The sequence below is a fragment of the Poecilia formosa genome, unplaced genomic scaffold (assembly GCF_000485575.1).
Source record: "Poecilia formosa unplaced genomic scaffold, Poecilia_formosa-5.1.2 Scaffold31, whole genome shotgun sequence".
Lineage (NCBI taxonomy): Eukaryota > Metazoa > Chordata > Actinopteri > Cyprinodontiformes > Poeciliidae > Poecilia > Poecilia formosa.
Window position 1 is genome coordinate 147,072 of NW_006799970.1, and position 20,358 is coordinate 167,429.

A 20,358-nucleotide genomic window follows, 5' to 3' on the forward strand; every position below is an offset into this window, starting at 1 on the left:
TTTTTTTTTTTTTTTTTTATCCTGCATAATTATCCATGTTTTTCAGGTTCAGCCTCTTCCAAGCAGACAGAAAGCTACCGTCCCATAGGACAACACGTAACCTTGACCTATTTTCATATAGACTGCTCAGTGTGCTCACACACGCATCCGCTGTGTCTCATACCGTATGTGCTCTGAATCAACCATCACCATTTATATCTGACCCGTTTCCAGGATGAATTGGTCAAAATAAACCAATTCCCACATCGTCTGTCTCTACATGTTGAAAAGGAAATTCTGAAGGCAATCTAAAGCCACACTTAGCAGGGCTTCACAGTTTAACAACGCTCAGGATCCTGAAGGTTTTATTACGTCTCCTGCTTCACCGTTCCTGTTTTAAAGGGCTAAACGGGTCGCAAACCTCACCGTTTGACTCGCTGCAGGTCTGTTCAGGTCCATTTGGCTGCTCGTTCTTTCCGAGCCTCATTATGGTATCAGCAGAAACAAATCATAAGCGTCAAACATCGCGTTGCGGCACATGTACACTCACTGTGTCAGCCTTTTTATAATTATGTATGCTGTTCTAATCCTTAATTCCTTTTTCTTTAGGTTAGTTCCTGCTGCAAATGTGTTTACACAAAAGTGTTTATATCAAAGTTACAAATAATTGAGCATTTTCATCAAATTTGGAATGGACCAGAGAGATACATCATTTTATAAGTCATATGTAGCGTTCTATTGTCTACCTTATAAGCTAATCTGAACGACAGTGTGTCACATTTGCATATTTTAAGAGGCTTTTTGTTTTCACAGCGGATTTGATGACTGAAGGTTGTCCCCAAACTGCACGTCATACATGTTCAATTCAAATATCTCATTTAACAACGCTTTGACCTTATATTTGTATCTCATTCATTTTTTAGAACATTATTTCCAATTTATTTGGTGAATTCTAGTCCTTATTTAAATGTTTTTATGTGTTTTCCTGTCGTGCTTTCACCTTCTTTAACTCAATTTGTTTTTATCTATTTCTTCATTCTAAGCCTTATTTGTCTTCATAATAGACCCCTTTAAAAATCGCATCATTCTAACTGGCCACATCTTAACAAAACAACAAATACATAAAACAGATCTTTGCTTTTTTTTTTCTTCCTGAATCCTCACCCTTTCCCAGGATTAACACACGTGTGATGCTGCGGCCAAATTGAGAGAAGAAGGAGAAGAAGAAGAAGAAGAAGAAGAAGAAGAAGAAGAAGAAGACCCCACCTGATTTAGAAAACACAGATCATCTGTGCAGCTTCAGAGGCCGTTGTGTAAAGCGACTTCTTCCAAGCAACTGCAGATATGTATCTTGTCACTTCTACTTATAGTCATGTTGTAATGCAATTTTGCAATTATTGGGAACCAGAGCCATAAAGAGGCCATTTTTTTTTCAGATGCTGCTGCTGTACTCATTTCTTTTTCTTTTCTCTCTTTTTGTTTTGTTTTTTTTGCAATGTCAGATTTATTTTAGATTGAAAATTTACACTTGATGCCACCAATTAAAATGTGCCCTATTAAGATAACACTTTGTGCATTTTTGGTGCATCTCCATTGATTATAATTCACAACCAGCACTGCTCCCAACCAAAATGGTATTATAATTTGTGAGAATTTTTAATATATTCATTCACATTCATTCAAAAAGGCCTTAGACATATTTTTATGTCCCTCTATTACACATGCAGCAGTTGTGTGAAAACGTACATTATCCAATGCACGTTTCTTCTGTTTTTGTTTTTTTTTGTTCAATTTAATTTAGTACTTCTATTTTGAAGTGATGATTTAAATTTTCAAGGGAGAAAAGCTTCGCAAATCATCCTGGCACAATGGGGAAAAAAATGTAATTGCCTTAATGCTTAAATCATTAATCACCTTTAATGAACCACATATTTTGGGAAGCTGAGTCTAATTTTACTGACTACACAGAGACATAATTAATCAAATGATTTAAATGAAACCTGTCTGACAATGTGAAGAAGGCAAAAAAAAATATCTCAAATAGCAACACATCACATATATAATTTAAACAAATTCGAGAAAATATGAAAACCTAAGTCGCTGACATTCACCAGAATGAAACAGAAGGAAAAACAAAAACATTTCTGGCGCTTCGGGACTCCAGTGAACCGCAGTGAAAGCATTTCTCCACAAAAGAAGAAAACATCTAATGGTGAAGCTTAGAAGGACTGGTCGGCCCCTGAAAATGACCCTCAGAGAGCAAGAATGACTCACAACAACTTCTAAAGCACCACAGACCTCAAATGCTAAAGTTACAAGTCAAGAATAAGTAAAGAACCTTGCCAAAAATGGCACAATTCGAATCCATACACATTTTGCTTAAAAACATCTCAATGATCCCCAAGACTTTAGGGGAAAGTGTTCTGTGGACTGATGAAACAAAAGTGGAAACTTTAGGAAGGGGACATGACATGACATGAGACAGCAATTCAAAGTTAAACATGGTGGAGGAAGTGTGACGGGGGCTGCTTAGCTGAAGCAGGACAGAATTGATGGAAGAAGAATCTCCAGCCACGTGACATTAAGCTCAAAACGCGCCTGGGTGATGGATCCAAATCCCACCTGCAAGTCCACCTCCGAATGATTCCTAGCAAACTGAATGTTTCAGAGAGGTCTAGTCAAATGTCAGACATAAATCTCATTCCAATGGTGGTGGTCATTCATAAAAAAAACATTAAAAATAAAAATAATAAAAACTCCAATATGGGTGAAATGCAACAGTTCCACAAAGAAGAGTCAGGTGAGATTTCTCTGCAGCCATGTAAAATACTCACTCTCAGTTATCGCAAACGCTTGATGGACGTTTTTGCTGCCAAAGGAGGTAAAACCAATTAAGTTTACTTTATTCATAGAGGGCCAAAGAGCTTTTCCCATTTTCTGTTTGTTGTTTTTTTTTTTTAAATGACCATCTTGGCATACTAAATTTGTTTGTCTCCATGCTCAGAATTCCCCCACTGAGGGACAAATAAAGAGCTTATTCTATTCTAGACACTTTATATCACAGAGAGGAGGAGGAGAGCGAGGTGGGGGGAAAATAACACAACAGATGGAGAGGTTGTTTTTTTTTACAACATAGGGACAAGGAGAGGGCAAGCAGAGAGACGGTCAAGGTAGGAGACATGAAGCACACCCTGGGGAGGGGGAGAGGGGGGGACAACACTGTCTGTTGAGAAAGCTTAGTGAAGGGCATTTAGGGGAGACACTGTCTGAGGTGAGGACTGTGGAGAGGCAGTCTGTTGTGTAGAAGTCACATACTGTATGAAATGTGAAAATGCATAAAATAACAAAAAATGATATGAGACTCATCGTTCACATGAGGGGGTGGGAGGAGGAGTTTTACGAGCAAGATGAAAATGTTTAAGCTTGTTGTTTTTTTACACGTATTTAGGGAATGCAGGACAAAAAGACATTTATACAGTTTTACAAAAAGGGAAGAAACAAAAGGGTCACATAAGATATGATAGTTCCAGATAAACTATCACGAGCCTGATGACCCAGTATCACAGCTGTTTTTAAAAAATAAAGTCATCAGAAATGGTCCTCTTATGGTTTACCGTATTTTTATTAAAGTAAATCAAACCACCGATAAGGAAGGTTTTCATTCGTCTCTTTCTTTTTGAATCTAGGATAAGTAAATGGGTCACATTGCCCTCCATAAACCATGTGCAGGAACCCGCCCCTTTATGTCCGCCATCATCGTAATAAAAATGTTAAATCACCATGACAGCAATGTGCGTCGTTCCACAGTATCCAATAAGAAATCGCAGCTGAATGAGAAAGAGGTCCGCGAATCGATGGTGGCCTTATATCAAAACACATGCAGGGACAATAAATCAGTCAGTGTACATTTATAAACAAAGAAGGAAAAAAAAAGAAAAAAAGCGGGTGTGGTCCACAGCTTTAAAATCAAAAGTGCAAGGTTGAATTTCACCAAAACTGTAAAATCCTCCAGAAATGCACAAGTCAAATATGATTGGGAAATGAAGTTGATCCTACAAGGTCATCAATAACCTTTACATTACACCCTTAACGTGTAATGACATCGTCATTACTCCGGAGCAAAATGAATTCCCATCAAGTCTGTGACGGCAGCGCATCGGTCCTCCCCAACCTGTGGATCATTTTTCTGGAGCGGAAAACAAAGACACCGCTCGTATCTGAGGTGGTGTTTCCCTGAGACATTAAACAGAACTTGACATTTATGTCCAATAAAAAAAAAGAAGAAAAGAAAAGAAAGAACGTAGTCATCTGATAAGCAATCAGATAAAGTCAATTAATCACCCGTGTTTTCTTGCGTGTTGTGTCTCACGACGTGTGCCAGCAGACACACCCTCACGGTTTGACTGGAAGTGTTGTTAATTGCGTCCCTGCGAGTTATTTAGACCGCGGAGCCGCATTGTGCCTGCTGGATGTGACAGCCAGTCTGAATGCACGTGAAACACATCATTTCCCAGCAAACATGCACGGCAGTGGCAACGTCAGAAATCAAATATGCGCTGATCAACTTACCTGTTGTTTCTCCGGAGGACGTTCGGGTTTGTATTTATATATATATATATCCGCCCGCGATGATCAGTGACGATCAATCTGCTTGTTTCACTAACGATTTGGTTTCGACAAGACAGCTCATCTGTTTGTGTGTTGCACAACGATCATGTAGACACGACTTCTCCTGGAAAAAAGAAAAAAGAAAAGAAACAGACGTGATGGATAACAACGTGGTTCCTGCAGCAACAGCTTTTTTTCCGTGTGTTGGATCCTGTCGTTACCCTTTTCTCTGTCTCTCTCTCGCTCTGCACAGACTGGTAGTATATAGATTCCATCATACGGATTTTTTTTTTTGTCTCATATTCATAGCATCACAATTAGAATATTTTCTAAAAGTTTTATTGACAAATATAAAGGCTTAATGTTGATTTATGTTGATTTTCAATAATATGTCTTACAAAAATGGAAACTCAAAATTAGTTCTCCACGTAGTAATATAACATAACCGGTGTTGCCACAGTTACCTTGAAAAAGTAATCCGACTATTCTTTAGATTCATTCTCAAAAAAAAAAGTAATTAGTTACTTTATTGATTTTACTTTATTCTTTATTGAACAAAAAAAGAAATAGTAACACTCAGTAACTTGGATAACTTTAATCTGGTTACTGGTTTGGATATTACTAACTAATTTACTCGATATTAAAAGCTATTGAATAGTTTGTTCATGTTATGTAACAGTCAACGCATCCAACACATGACTGGGGCTCATTTCATTCATTTTGAATGAATGCATCAATGCAGCGTGACGTGGAGGCGATCTGGTCTGTGGCTGGTCTGCAGCTCGGTTTGTGTTATTTTGATCTGGTGTCCATCAACTTCTTGACAGTCAAACACAGATTTTCTTTGCTTGACAATGTTGCCTGCTCAATTCTCATCTCCCTCCAGTGTTCTGTCTGGAGTTTCTCCCATTGAGCTGGATTCCTCTGGTGGGATTTCAACTGGTTCCATCAACGAACAAAAGGGGAAGTTGTGAATGAAGTTGTGGGTGTCAATTTTATGCAGTAGAATGGCAATGGTGGAAGTGAACGAAGCCGTGTTGGCCAGACTTCCAAAAATTGATATGAACTAACATCAGCAGCCATCTGGTTCGGCTCGGCACTTCTCTCTTTGCAGTGGGGGATGGTTGCTTACTGGTAAGTGCCGTAACTTCAATCTAGTGCATTTCATTTGTCATGCCCAAGCAATTTGGTTTTAAATTCAAACGTTTTGTCCACGCCTCCAGCAAGTGACTGCTTCCCAATAGATTCCAGACCTTCTGTACGAACCAAAGCTGGCTTTTCACCAAGTCACCAGGAAAATTAAATCAAGTTATTGACAAAGTCTCTCTGCAGGGAATCTTGAAGTGTCCTAAAACTTCTAAAACTGTGTCCAGCCATTCCTGTCAGATGGCTGCACACGGTGGACTAAAGACAGGAAATGACATGGCTCCCAAAAACATCTCAGACTATGGAAACTTCACTTAAAGACATTTTGTGCCTCTCCAACGGTGGGAACATTTAGGAAGCAGAAAATGTGTGAACAAAGAACACAATAAAACAAAATCCACAAAAATTAGTTTATATTCACAAAATTTCAAATACATGTATAAAATCTCTTTGATTTCAGTACAAAGTAAAATATAAATTTCTAAACTGTAAACAGACAGACAACAATAACCAGACATTGCCCTGAGAAGAATATACCTATTGACAAGCTCTCTCTCTACATATATATATTTATATCCTTCATTTTTAAAGTGAAACTTTGATCAGTGGGATCACGATAATAAGGACCGTCATTGGCAGAAATTAAATATAGAAAGGTGAGCTATTTTTGAAGCCCAGCTAATGTCAGAGTGAAACACCCAAAATCAAAAATGCTAGCCTGATACTGAATCAACTTATTTAGTATTTACTATCTTTCTGAATCCCCCAAAAGCCGACATGTAACCCTTTCTGGTGGCTGTAGTGTCCTCTCGTCCCTATGTTCTTGTGTGTGTTGCAATTTCTTCGTCAAACACGAGTTTGCAGTGCAGACTTCATTAACTAGGCTGGGCGTGTAGGAGATATTAAGGCTTCACTTGCTGTGAGAAAAAACATATAAAAGAAAGAGGAAGCAATGTAAAAAAAAAAATCAGTGCAAATATGAACATCAACATGGTCAGAGAAAAATAAATAAGTAAAAATTCTCAATTCTTACCTGCATTTTGCTGTAGACCCACGGGAGAACACTGCTCACTCTGGTGTAGACACCAGGTTTGTTTGCGTCGCCACAACCCGATCCCCAGCTGGTGAGCCCCACCAGGTACCAACGGCTGGCTCCTTTGCACACCAAAGGTCCTCCACTGTCACCCTAAATCATACGCATGAAAGGTTAGCAAAAACCGTTACCTGTAATTTTTGTGTCTAATCAAAGAGAGAGGGGGAAATTCACAAGGAAGTGTAATTTGCTCTGTTCTTTGCTTTTCACGTGTCACTTGCTGCATTTCTGCCTCATATTCACTGCAGGGTTAAAATAAAATGTATGAAGACACAAACACGGTCATTGAAACCATTAAATGGCGACAATTTACATCCGTTTCTAAATGACTACTTTAGAAAAGACTGAATCTACAAAGTGAAAGACAGAAATGTTTCAGATATCTAAAATTTTAAATATTGTTCCTTGTGACACAGAATCCCTGGCACAGCGTGTTGAAATGTTTCACAATCAAATTTTATATTTTCAGTTTTCAAAGAAAAAAACAAAAAAAAAACAGGATTTTAAACTGAATTTCAAAAATTGTTTTCAAAAATCTTCCCTTTTGTTAAAATGTTTACAAAATTTTGCTCCAGCTTTCAGCAGATGGTATTTTTATTTTTATTTTTAACCCATTATTCATTATGTAATAACAAATATGTTAGGAGAATATCACCTAACAAAACAGCGTTTGCTGTGGCTCTAATTTAAATGAATACAGACATTTGTCGTTTGATTTAGCACACGCAAATAGTTTTGCGAATTTACCCCATTTTATGACTGATTGTCATAAAATAGCCTCACCTGACAGGAATCTTTGCCTCCTTCCAATTTTCCAGCACAAATCATGTTACTGGTCACTGCACCGCCGTACACTGATGCAGTGTTGCACACCTGTGTGCTAATGATGTCCACACTCACTTCCATTAGGTCCTTTGAGACGGTTCCTTTAATTGGAGACAAACAGGGTGAGTGAAATACACCAAGGAATGCCTAAGAACAGATAAAATTTCACATTTGTGTGCAGTATCATAGCAACTTTTAGGATTTTATTTCACTACATTTTTTAGACCAATCAAATAAAACAGGGCCTCTCCCTCATGTCTGCAGTGTCTTTTTCATTTAATGATTACTTACGTAGTTAATACACAAGCTGCTGACAGGTTATTTGTGTTCTTTTAACAACACTGATGTTTCTTTACTAATGTTCTACCTTCTGCTTTTGTGCAGCCTTAAAATCAAACTAAACATTTTCAAAACCCGTCAAAGTGACACATTTTGTTTCCAAAAAGCTCTAACCATGCCAAAACATTTAAAATATGAAACAAAAGCCAATTATTGCCTTCGAATAACAGAATTTGCAACCAGCCTTATGAAAGCTTTCAATTAATAATCACATAATGGACAAGAAAATACAGCACTTGCTTGTCAGTGCAGCCCGAGGGTATTCAAAGTGGAGAGCTAGCCCTTCTCAGAAAAAAAAAATAGAGAACTGCTCCCCCCATGAACTACATTTGCTATTATTTTTGTAAACATTTTGCTGTTTCTATGCTTGATGTTTCATTCATAAATGTTTCACTGATGTTGTAGGGTTTACCTGCCTTAGCAATGTGCTATTACGCTTTTAGTGCGTTAGCACACGTTTTTCCTTGTATATTTTTCACTGAAACCAGTTGCAGCATTTTTTTTTTTTTTTTTTTTTTTTACCTGATCCTTCCTGAGTACTGCCAAAACCAGACGTCCAGCAACTGGTTCCCTGTGGAAAGTCCTGGCCAATGAGCGGAAGGCAGGCTGGCTGAACATCATCTGCAAAACGCAACTGCATTTAACTTCAGCAAATTCATCAGCAGCTTTGTGCTTCCTCGAGGAAATTAAAGGACAGACAAAGTGTGTTTTTATCAAATTATCAAAGTGAGACTGGATAAAGCAAAGGTTTACCTGCAAGGGAACCACATTTTGCTAGTAACACATTAACAGCACAGACCTTCACAGGACAATTACAATTTTCTCTGAAGTTGCCTCAGGCAGTTTGTCCTGATAGACAACATAATTACATAATGGAGGTTATTTTTACTGTGCCTATCATGTAAAATCCCAATAAAATACACACAACAAAGGCATGAATGTTTTCTAAGACACCATAAGTGCTATTTAACCTATCGCCATTTAGACACTTGAATAGCTGAAGTCTTCAGTAGTAGTGGTTCATTTTTATTAAAAAAAAAAAAAAAAGGTTCCCAATGCTCCTAAAGATTTCTCAAAAAAGCGGCACCGTGAGGTAAAAATGACTCTCACCGTTAAAAGTAGCTTGAGACTTAAGCTTCAGAAGAGCAACGTCTTGGTCACTGGTCCTGCTGTTGTAGTTCTCGTTGAGTACGATCGTCTGAACCAGGTAGGGCTGAGTTAGTTTATCCAGAGACACGATTCCAGCATACACTCTCCAGTTTTCAGCAGAGAGGTACTCCCTGCGGTGACAGGAACCGAAATACATTTTTCACCGTAAAGGAGTGAACTGGTCAAGGCTTATTTCAAAATCCTAGCTTTCCATGAACTCATTAGGTAAATACTGTTACGATGTTCTGCAGTTTTAACGGAGCTCACAGGTTTTACTTTGTGAACAACAGAGTGGAAAAAGTAAGCGCTACGATGGGAATTTCTGCGTCACTCACTGGGGGAAACAATGAGCAGCGGTCAGCACAAAATCCGGTGAGATCAGGACACCGCCACAGACGTGGGATCCTTTGAACTGAAGCGACACCTGCCATGGCCACTGACCCGATTTAGCCACAGTGCCCCCAATGATCCGGGATGTAGCTGGCTGTTTACCACAGTCTGAGAAGGAGAAAAGTGAATATAGGGAAAAGATTTATTCATTCAAGGTTGATTTAGATTTTTTTTTGTTTTTTTTTGTTCAGCTGCTGTATATCCGTAAAAAAAAAGTCAGCATCAGTTTGTCTTTTTATGTTCTCAGTTGGTCTTATTTTAGTGACTCATTCACCAACTGTGTCATATAAACTTCAGTGGTATCTGTCCTTAGCCACTCCTTAGCATATTTCTTACTTCCAGGTATGTCAGAATGTTCAGCCTACCTTTGTTTCCCCGCACTATAGTATTTGTTTCGCTTTGCATGGCCTACATATTTATGAAGGGCACTGGCTTCATGGTGGTGCTGTTGTTGGCCGTCAGACATGGCTTTTGCATATTTTTGTCACGCTGTAAGAGGGACTCTCCGAGTGTCACAACTTCATTCGTCAATAAAACATGCCTCTTGATTGACCGACCTCTCAAAGTCGCTCTAAGGTGTCGACATGAGTGGTCGGTTGCTCGGTTGTTGTCTTCCCTGTTCCCTGTTCTTCTTCTTCTTCTCGAGAGAAAGAGGCGTCATTCACCTCATAACCATGCAAAGGTTAAGCAGGTACAGAGAATGGATGGATTGGTAATATTTAGGCCTGCATTCATGTATTGGACCCACTTGAGCTGGCAAGTGATCAATTTGACAACTAATTTAGGTCTAATCTGGATCTAAAATGGTTTAAATTGTCCAGTTCATGCAGAAACAACAGGTGGTTGCAGGCGGCTAGAACAACAGTACAAACCGAAGCAGTAGAAGTAGGTGTCATCTTAGCAGTTGGGTAAGTAGTGTGGAAAATAGCAGGCAAATAAAAGCATAAACACTGACACAATCCCCCCACCCCCATAAATCATTTTAAACCTTTGCAGTCTTTTTTTTTATTATAAGAGCTCCTATTCATTATTTAAATTTCAAAACTATAAATGTGACAAAAAAATAAAAAGTTGAAAGCGAAACTGTGTGAGCGCAAGGTTTTACATGAGTTAAAACGAACAATGAAGGAAAGAAAATGGAAGCTGTTGTGTGACTGTAGGAGCAGATGGAGGCGTCTTACCCACACACTGCAGGGAGACGGTCTTGTCGTTTGGACAGGAAGAACTGCAGAATGCAGCAGGAAACGCATGCCAGTTACCATAAGTACACGCCTAAAAGGAAACATTCTGAGCATGATGTTTACATGCTCAGAATGTAAACATGCCGGTTTACCTGGTACTTAAGAGACCCTGAACAAGAGCAGCTGAATTGCCGGTCAGTTTTAAAGCCATGGATGGATTGGAGTCAATTTTTTCAATTAAATAGGACCTGAAGAAGGGAAAAAAAAAAGAGATGATTCAAACAATTGAGAAAACAAACCAGCCAACACAGCAGACATTTCATCAAATCAGCCCCTGGTTTGGTGCTGGAAACTGACTCTGGTTCTGTCAAGCTGAGAGACGACGGCAATTTCTACGATTTTCAATTGAAGTCTAAGCACACGGGCAGCAGGGGAGGAGAAACGAAATGGAGCTCTGCGGGTATGATAGAGTTTGCAGACTGAAAATCTAATTCTCACTGATGGCTGCTGTGACTGGATCTGATGGAGAGGTTTAAAAAGGTACTTTAAAGAAGCTAAGGGATGGTTTTAGTTTGCAAACGATCAATAAATCTCTGTCACTGTACAGTGTTTGTTAAAACAGAAATGTGTTTACTGTCTTAATCCGAGCTGCGAGCAGACACGGTCAGCATATTCCTTGTTCCAGCCACTGTAACACACTGGTAGGAATCGTCCATCTTGGGCTGTTCTCACCTCCAGGCTGTTGCTCTCTCCGAATCGCACTATAGAAGACATGGAGCGAGTTTGTTTTTGTGTTAGCTTGTTTTTTAGGGGGGTGGGGAGGGTTTGGAGAAAAGGTGCATTTAGCTTAGCTATCCAAGTTCTTTTGCACACATTTACAACCATAAACATGTCCTTAAGGAGACATGTCAAACTAACTTTCAACTCTTAGCATTTATTTTCTTATTCTCATTGGTTCACAGTTTGGGAAAAAAAAGTTGAACAGAAATCGTTTTATGACAGTGTATTTTAATAACAACCTGGCTGATTGTGTGCCTGTGTGCAGTGCACTCACCACAGTTTGTTTCATCAGAGCCCAGCAGGCAGTCCTTGGTTGCGTCACACTGGACGGTGTCGTTGGAGCAGGTGTCATGCTGAAGCAAAACATCCTCTTCGTCAAGATTTTCTTTGCTGTTGTCGTCATCACCATACTCTGCGTCCGCTAATGCCTTGGTGCCATAATAAACTGTGGACGTCGAAGTGGAGTTTATTAGTTAATGAAATGTTCGACAAGTCTAACAACAAACAAAACAAAACAAAAAGAGCAGAAACGACAAACTGTAAGTTTAAATGAAAATGGAACTTCTGTGTGTGAGAACAAGCTGTGCACATGTTTCCTTCATCTAGCTGCGTTTTCCCTGGCAACCGAATTGATCGAAACAATGCTACAAAAAAAAAGTGAAGAGAAGACTTTATTGTCAGCCTAAGTTCCTTCATTTGTTTTATTCTTTGTGATCTGTTTTTTTTTTACATTGTGTGACCTTTTCTGTGCAGTGTGCTCAAACATTTCTGGGTAAGCAGAAGCACTACTGCAGAAATGAAGCCCAGGATTTTATTTTTTTTTATTTTATTTTATTTTTTTTATGTTCTGACTTTGCGGAGCAAAATAACTCTCTGTACCAAAACACAAAATAATCATGCCTCCGTTAGCTTAGCATTTACAAGCAAATTGCACTACACAAAAACATTGTGAACAGGATGTGAGTTCACTGAAAACTATCAGCTACATCCTTTAAAAAAAAAAATAGAAATGCTGAAGCTAATCATGTTTCAGGTCACATGTTGTCAGAAAAGCATCATTGATATTTACAATGTAAACCGTGTTGTACTGATGAATGGATGTGTGCAGTTTAACTAGGGGTTTGGTGTCAAGGTGAAAATATCCTAATGAAATAAACCCTGATGCTATTGATTTTGTGTAAACTCTGAATTATTTACTCAAATTAATAAACTAGACATGGCTAAAACAGAGAGAAGCAGACTCATATAAACATGTCTTTAGGCTGTCTGTGTCATGGTTTAAAATGGTATCAGTGCCATGTTGGAGGAGCCAATTAATATTTATGACTATATTAACTCATGTACATGAATAGACAGACTTTACCTCCAAGCCATATAGCGACTCCCAGCAGAGCAAGCACCAGCAGAGCCGCCGCTGCCGCCTTGAGGAACTGTGCCTTGTTTCCACAGCAGCTCTTTTTCTTCTTAGGCACTGGACAGAAATGGAGAAGTCAAAGATGATAAAAAAACAACAACAACAACAACAACAACAATAGAGACTTGTTTAATCTCAACAACTGTAGATTTTACTCACATGGACTGGGTTCAGTGACTGGGGGCAGAACAACGGGTGGGGGATACTGGGGGATGTAACGGGGCTGGTTTGGGAGAATCAGCCCTGGGTTTGAGCCATACACCACTTCTTCATATGGCCTGAGGGGGGGCTGAGTGTGTAGACCAACAGGGTAGTAGGGGGGAGGAGGTGAGTCCTTAGGAAGAGGCAGAGGAGAATGTAAAAAAAAACCGTGATATTAAATTGAGTTTGTTCATTAACATGGGATTTATTCTTGGGAAAGGAACATAGTGCTCATAACACAAAAAAAGAAAAATTATGCTTGTCACTCGCATTTTGCTGACAAGACTCATACAATAACATAATTTTTTTATGCAAATGTAGAGGGGTGAAATACGAGTTCTTAGTAAATAAAAACAATAAGTAAGAAAATAAGCACCCCAACATAATTTTTATTTTTGTATCTTTAATTTCTCATTGTACTAAGTTCTTGAGTGTCATTTTAGTTAGTCCTATGCAATTCCAAACACAACCGCTCGGGGCGCTGCCGCGTTGGTGGCATAGAGAAAATTGAGCACACAAGAAGAATAAATCTTTCGGTTGAATGTGAAGTAACCTCAACGGTGTGTCTCGTCTTTCTCATAACACAGTATAAATACGGTTTTATACTTATTAGTTTTCTTGAAAGAGTTGAAAGGTTCTTGAATCGAATCTCAATGAGTCGCGTAGTTCGCTTTTGTAACTGTTGTTTACGAAAAAGGGGCTTGTTCATGAAGGCTAATTGGAGCTAATGCTAGCGGGCCTCTACACGTGTGTGTGAGCTAGCTGAAGGATAGCGGAGTTCATTTGAACTTGCGTTTTGCACTTTTTGAGAGTTCTCACTCAAAGGATATTGCTCTGGTTTCTTTATTGTATTTTACGTGATTTTTTTTATGGCTTTGTGGCAAAAACCAGATAAACTATATCTGTGTGAAGCTGAGTACCGAGGTACTGCATTAAAGAACCATTATCCCTTTTTCAGTTTATTTTTCCAGTTTATTTTGCAGTGTTACCCTGCAGGTTGTAGGGTAACCAAACTTATCAAGTATATTTTTGAGTTCACACCAGAGTAATAAGCTTGAAGCTAAAACGAGAGGTTTAGGAATTCCTTTCAGATTTTCTTTCTGCCGCTTTCTTTTCCCTTCTCTTTTGTTCAAACTTTAACACAGCCATGTCAGAAATTCCCAACAAAAGCCTGAATCAATATTTGGATTTTTCATAAAGATTGGGTGATGTTGGCATACAAAGGACAGGTGATAAGGACGAATGGGAAACTGAGACTGAGGATTGAAAAGGAGAAACCAACAAAGGTGTTCCAGCAAAGTTCACAAGGTTGATTTCATATCTTTATCTTTAAATAGCCCTACTTCCTGTTTAACCCAGTAGATGGTTGATGTTTTGCTATTATGGGCGATGCTGTAACCAAAAATGGAAAGGTTGAAAAGAGCAGGGAAATATTTGTATAAGTAATTTTCCATTAGAATAAGTTTTGCTGTATTCTATTAGGAAACATGAAAAGTGCCCTACAAAAATATTTGTACACTGAATTTTTTTTTTATTGATTTTTGTCACATTGCAAACACACGTCATGAAGTCTGGGCTTGTTGATGGTGGACCAAATAGCAGACAGGAACTGGGACGGAGGATAATTTTGAATATTTTAATGAAAATATTAGAAAACAAAAACTTACAAAGATCGATGGAGCCAAAGCAAAAACACAAATTATGCTGGGGAAAGAAACTATAAGGAGACAAAAGGAGAACACAGAGAAGTGACAGGAGATGTCGGGAGTAGAAGAAAGGATCCGGCAAGTAATGACTGAAAATGAGAAGCTTAAATATTGAGGAGGTTGAATGCTGAACAAAAGACCTGATGAGCTGATTGCAGGTGGAGGAAGCAGGAAGCAGACTTAGGAGAGGGAGAGAGAAAGTAGAGCAGAGGACAAAAGAGAGCAGACAGTGGATCAGGAAATAATTCTAACAATAAATAACCAGACTAAAGAAACCTAATACAACCAAAGTAACAAAGAATAACTAAGAAATAAACATAACTAGAAACACCAAGAACTGAACAAAATGAAAACAGGAACAAGACAGATCTAACAAAAACATCACAGAAGTAAACATGAGATTTTCTGTGATACATCAACACTGCAGTGTATAATTGTGAAGTGAAAGTAACATTTTATGATGCTTATTCTTTCTGGATAGACAAGGCTCTCCACAAATACCCTATAAACCACCTTGAACTGGAAGTGCATATCAAAAATGGCTCAATCACAGTGAAAGAATCTGAAGCAGTTTTCAACTCTATGCACAGATTTTTAGTTGGATGTCCATCTTTATGCTAGTTGAGCTCTTCCATCACAAAGGTTTTCAATCTCTGTTCCTTTGTTTGTTGAGGGTCATTGTTCTGCTGGACGCTGAACCTCCACCCAGGTATTAAATCTTTAACAACATTTAAAAGGTTTTCAAAGAGTACCCTGCATTTACCTAAATCAATTTTTTTTCCCCACACATGTCCGGTCTCTGCATTTTAGCCAGTGAAGCCTATTGCCTAAATGTGCCACAGCAGTTTTCCTCTACACAAAGCATATCTTATCATTGGTATCATTAAATTAAGACTGCATTCAGCATCAAAGTAAGTAGGTTACATTGTTTTGTCATTTAAGCTTTAGTTTTAGTTTGACCCCTGTGATGCAGAGACAACTTACTACCTGTGTGTGCCAAATCAAGGCAGGGAGATTTGACCAATAAATAAGAAAATCCACCTAAAAACATGATATGCTTTCTTATGAAATCTATTTCACTACCCAAACATTTGGGACTATTGTTCTGCTTTTGTTTTTTATCATAAGCTTACCATAACCCTTGTATGAAGAAATGGGGTCCAACCGACCCCACACACTTAAAACTTGTATCATTTGCCATAGTCCTCTACGTTTGCCTCAGTCCTCACAAGCACAAGGGGTTAAAAATCTCTGAAGGTAAGATAACTTAAGTGTCAAGACAGTCAAAGTGGAAACTAAAATTCTTTAATGTTTCATGTAATGTGACTCAGCCTGTTTGAGCACAAGTTACAACTATTCCCTCCTTATCTTGAGTAGTTGTGAATGTGACCGGACAAGTTTGTGATGTGTAGTTTCTCCGCCCTGAATGAGGCTGACCTTGCACCATAGCTGGTTTTGTTGCTTTGAGAAAACATTTCTCAGATATTGTGTGTTACTGCCGCGACAGACTGTCAACCTGTCCAGGGTGAACCCGCCTCTCACCCGGAACGTTAGCTGGAGATGGGCACCAGCACCCCTCCCGACCCCACTAAGGGACAAGGGTGTAAAAAAAAATGGATGGATGGATGGATGTGTGTTACTGCTGCACTCTTAGAGTTTGGCTTACAACTAAACTCAAGAGTTTATTTTAGTTTATTTTTTTCATTATTTACATGTTTGAACTCATTTTTTCCTTCATCGTTATTGTACTTTCAGAAACTCTTCATTTTCTTTTAGGTCTTATTTTTCCTCTTCAAAAACTAGAACATTGTGTGCTTTTAGGTCATTGTCAAGTTACTGGTTTTCATGTGTCACACAGAGTGTTAATTCAAACTACATTTTCACGTGTTTAATTCTGAATGATTAGTCTATAGGTTTGTACATTAACAGGATGTAACTGCAGCATATTGTCTGGATAACTAAAAGTTTATTTTGAGGTCCAAAATAAGTTACTGAAGATCCCATGAGAAATCCTACCTGGAAAGCATAAAATTGGTCTTTTTCACCTCATGAAAAGTTCACTTTAACCCTTTCATGCATGAATTATGATCCTTTGTGTCAGGATTTTTTTTTTTCATTTTTTTATTTTCTTAAGGCATAAAAAAAGTAGGAAAAAAATTGTAAAAGCAATTTTTTTTCTTTTATTTTTTTAGGTGATCAATTGTAATTTTCTCCAAATACAAAGTTGTTTTTTGAAAAATACATCAGTAGTATTGGTCTTTAGGGGTTATCTGATGTCACAATATCTTTGTTTTACCTGTAAAAGTCGTCTACAGTAGAAGGAGGGACCGGGTCGGTCGGCATGCTTTTCTGTCTGTCGGCCATATTGGATTTAACAAAAATAATTTCTGGCATTTGCAGCTGATGGCCAGTAGCTGATAGAGTATTTTATGATGCATTAGTGTCCACTGCAGTGGTCTGTGTGCATTTATAACATAAAAATCCACAAGAAGCACAAGAAAATGGCTTTTAGATAGCTGTTCACTGTAGTGACCACTGTGCATGAAAGGGTTAAAAAAAATCAACTTAAAGCTGAATTTCAGACAGAATCATTCATTGGGTCTGCTGCTTTGCAGATAAATCATCATTCATCACACCCCCACTTGGGTCCACAGACAAACAGTATTCTACGCAGGTTTAGACCAGCAAAACAAACACATCCACAGTTCAAAGTGACATTTCGATTCTGATGAGCTTCACAAAATAATTGAAGAAAAGATAAAAACTGAAGTAAAAACCTACCACATCTCTCTTTGCCATTGGAGTTGGGACAGCAACAACTTGAGAGTGGAGGTAAAAGCAAGTGGGTGGAGCTTTTTCACAACCAGGTTATTTCCGTTACAGCAGTAGTCAGAACATGGTGGTGAAACATTAAACTCCTCCGTTCGTCCTTCTCCGCTTCACGTGAAGTTGGGTATTCAACAAACAAAAACATTAACTATAAGGGTTGCTCTTGGACGTCCCTCCTTCCGGCCTCCCACGTCAGTTGAGCAGTTCATTCTTTGGTTCGCAGAAATAGGCGTGCCCAGCAGAGTTTCTCACCTGCCAGACCAGTTTTGTGGCTGGTTTCACAGTGATTTTGCAACATAGCTCAAATTACTTCAGCTCAGCTGACAAAGACAAGAGCCTCCATAAAAAGTGCCAAAGTGATAATATAAAAAAAAAGAGAGAGAAAAAACACCTCATGACACTGAATGGTACAGCACCAAGATACATTATAGATTTGCTGTTGTATCAACCTTCTACCAAATCTAAAACAAACTTCCAGAAAACTGCAAAGCAGGTGAAACACAGAGTTCCTTTTAATCAAGACTGAATGCACCTGTTTAGAGTTTCTTTTGAGTCATATTTGATGGGTATTGATTTTAACAATGGCACTTGACAAAATGTAAACTCACTTTGTCCGTGAGTTTGATGTTTCCACAATGTAAAACACTTGTTGAAATATGCTATACAAATATTGATTGATACACAAGATACAGTTCAAAAACTTTTCAAACAGGCCTCTCAGTCAGACAGAGAAACTGAGGAAACAGGAAGTGATACGACTTGTTGTCTCTTCAAGAAAGCCACAACAGTTCGGTTACCGGGTGCAGCTTCTGAACCGTGGATTACGTGTGTCTAGAAAAGTGACAGGCCAAACCTTACTAACAGTAGAAAACTGTTCACTTTTTCTAGGAAAAAAAGAAGAAAATGGAAGCTTTTGTTTTTTAAAATTATAATCCCCTTGAGGAATATTACGTTGTTTTCTGAGTGCATATCCCTATTTGCGCCTGATGTCAAAGGTAACAGTGCTGTTAATTACAGCTGCAGAATATTCTCTGGAAGTTAGACCCAAGATTTGTGGGATTCCCACTAGTTGTATATTGCTATTACAATAAATATCACAAATATTGTAAGATTTGAAGACTATGTCATCAACCCACCATATGTATATTTAAAAGTGATTATTTATCACTTTTAGTCAAAGTTATTCAGCGCCGTTGCGAAAGACTACCGGTCTAGATACATGAAAAAACAAACAAACAAACAAACATGTATTGTTTTGTTGTTCTTTGGCAGTGTATTTGTTTTTTATTATGTAAAATATGAGCAAAATCCAGTTTGAAGTTTTCTACTTGATTTTTGGTGAAAAAGTAAAACATAATAATTTACTAATTTTAAATGATTCATAATGGGGGGAAAAAGTCAGTAACCAAAATATGCTCATAAAAAGTGTTTTGGTGTTTCATTCATCTTTAAAAAGGTAAATTTCCAAAGACAACTGGTTTCCAAAATCTCAGCTATCCACCACTAGAGGGCAGCATTACGTCGCTACAAGACATTACGTTTAGACTGAATTTTATCATCAGAGGGAATATGTCTGAATTACTAAAATCCATGATATGTACAGTTTTCTACTTTCTATACACCAACAAAACTAGTGAGTATCTGGTGAATTCATATTACTCTTGGATCATTTAAGTTTGTTGAGTCTAATTAGAATCCAAATGGATTCAAGAAGACAAGTTATGGCATGTATGATGATTATTTTCTTTTATATGATTATTGTCAATGAAATATTTGTTCTGTATACACTTTAATAATTACAAGTCAATATATATTTGACTTTTAATGAGCAGCTGATGACGTATACATTGTTCTGCATAATGCCAGTAAATGAAGTTCATCTTGTGACTCAGTTAAAGGGGAAGTTGAAATGCTATCAGCTCAGTCAATCTAAGGTTTTGTTCTATAAACATGTAAACAGTTTTGGTATCAGCTGACCTTTCTTACTTTCTAACTTACTCTGCGTATTTCACCCAGAGAGATAACATATCAGAAGATTACTATCCAAAATCAGAAGCTAATCATATTAATAATACTAATTACATGGTAACAGCAACACATCTGCTGCAACTAAAGCCAGACCAAAAGTTTGCTAAACTAATAAGTCAAAGCAAAACAATAAAAATAAAAAATAAACAGATGAACAGATGCTTAGAAAAGATAAATGTGTGGATGTGCCAAAACTTTCTCCAGCTGAACAGAAACAAAACTGAAGTTATTATCTTTGGACCTATAGAGGAGCGAACTAGAACCATTGCACAGCTTCAGTTATTACAACTGAAAACCAGCGATCAACAGGCCCGAAACCTGGGAGTAGTGATGGACTCTGACCTGAATCTTCAGAGCAACATTAAGACAGTCACAAAGTCGGCCTTCTATCACCTGAAGAACATATCCAGGATTAGAGGATCAGCGCGATCTAGAGAAACTCATCCATGCGTTTATCTTTAGCCGCATTGATTACTGCAACAGCGTCTTCACAGGTCTGACTAACAAATCAATCAAACAGCTGCAGCTGATCCAGAACGCTGCTGCTCACGTTCTCACTAAAACCAGGAAGATAGAGCACATAACACCAGTTTTAAAGTCCCTACACTTTAAAGAATAGACTTTAAAATACTGTTGTTAGTTTATAAACCACTGAACGGTTTCGCACCATAATACATTAAAGATCTGTTA

General features: G+C 38.2%; 2 protein-coding genes across 4 annotated transcripts in view; both read right to left on the reverse strand.

Annotated features, from left to right (window-relative positions):
* The window catches only part of fxyd6 (FXYD domain containing ion transport regulator 6), a 9,322-nt gene extending 4,484 nt beyond the window's left edge, over positions 1-4,838 (reverse strand). Inside the window, exon 1 of one of the 3 annotated variants that reach the window (XM_016670234.1) lies at positions 4,549-4,838. Coding sequence is in view for 1 of the 3 variants with exons in the window: in XM_007549359.2 (XP_007549421.2) it covers positions 4,284-4,287 (4 nt within the window). In the remaining 2 variants the exon portion in view is untranslated. Of the gene's footprint in view, positions 1-4,283; positions 4,504-4,548 lie in introns of those variants that run through there. The other 2 variants (XM_007549360.2, XM_007549359.2) reach the window with 2 other exon arrangements.
* A 1,291-nt stretch (positions 4,839-6,129) lies between these two features.
* On the reverse strand, positions 6,130-17,809 carry tmprss13a (transmembrane serine protease 13a). Its single transcript, XM_007549361.2, has 13 exons — positions 17,593-17,809; positions 13,064-13,238; positions 12,854-12,961; positions 11,765-11,935; positions 11,345-11,471; positions 10,863-10,958; positions 10,711-10,754; positions 9,475-9,637; positions 9,101-9,270; positions 8,513-8,611; positions 7,610-7,752; positions 6,767-6,919; positions 6,130-6,650 (listed from the first exon to the last, which is right to left on the reverse strand). Exons 1-13 carry the CDS (start codon positions 17,608-17,610, stop codon positions 6,636-6,638), a joined length of 1,482 nt encoding a protein of 493 aa, XP_007549423.1. The 5' UTR covers positions 17,611-17,809; the 3' UTR covers positions 6,130-6,635.
* Positions 17,810-20,358: the final 2,549 nt, after the last annotated feature.

Coding starts and splice junctions, on each gene's coding strand:
- tmprss13a (XM_007549361.2), bottom strand. Junction 10,755..10,862: donor CAGGGTCTCTTAAGTACCAG/GTAAACCGGCAT, acceptor TGCATTCTGCAG/TTCTTCCTGTCCAAACGACA. Junction 9,271..9,474: donor GCTGCTCATTGTTTCCCCCA/GTGAGTGACGCA, acceptor CTGTCACCGCAG/GGAGTACCTCTCTGCTGAAA.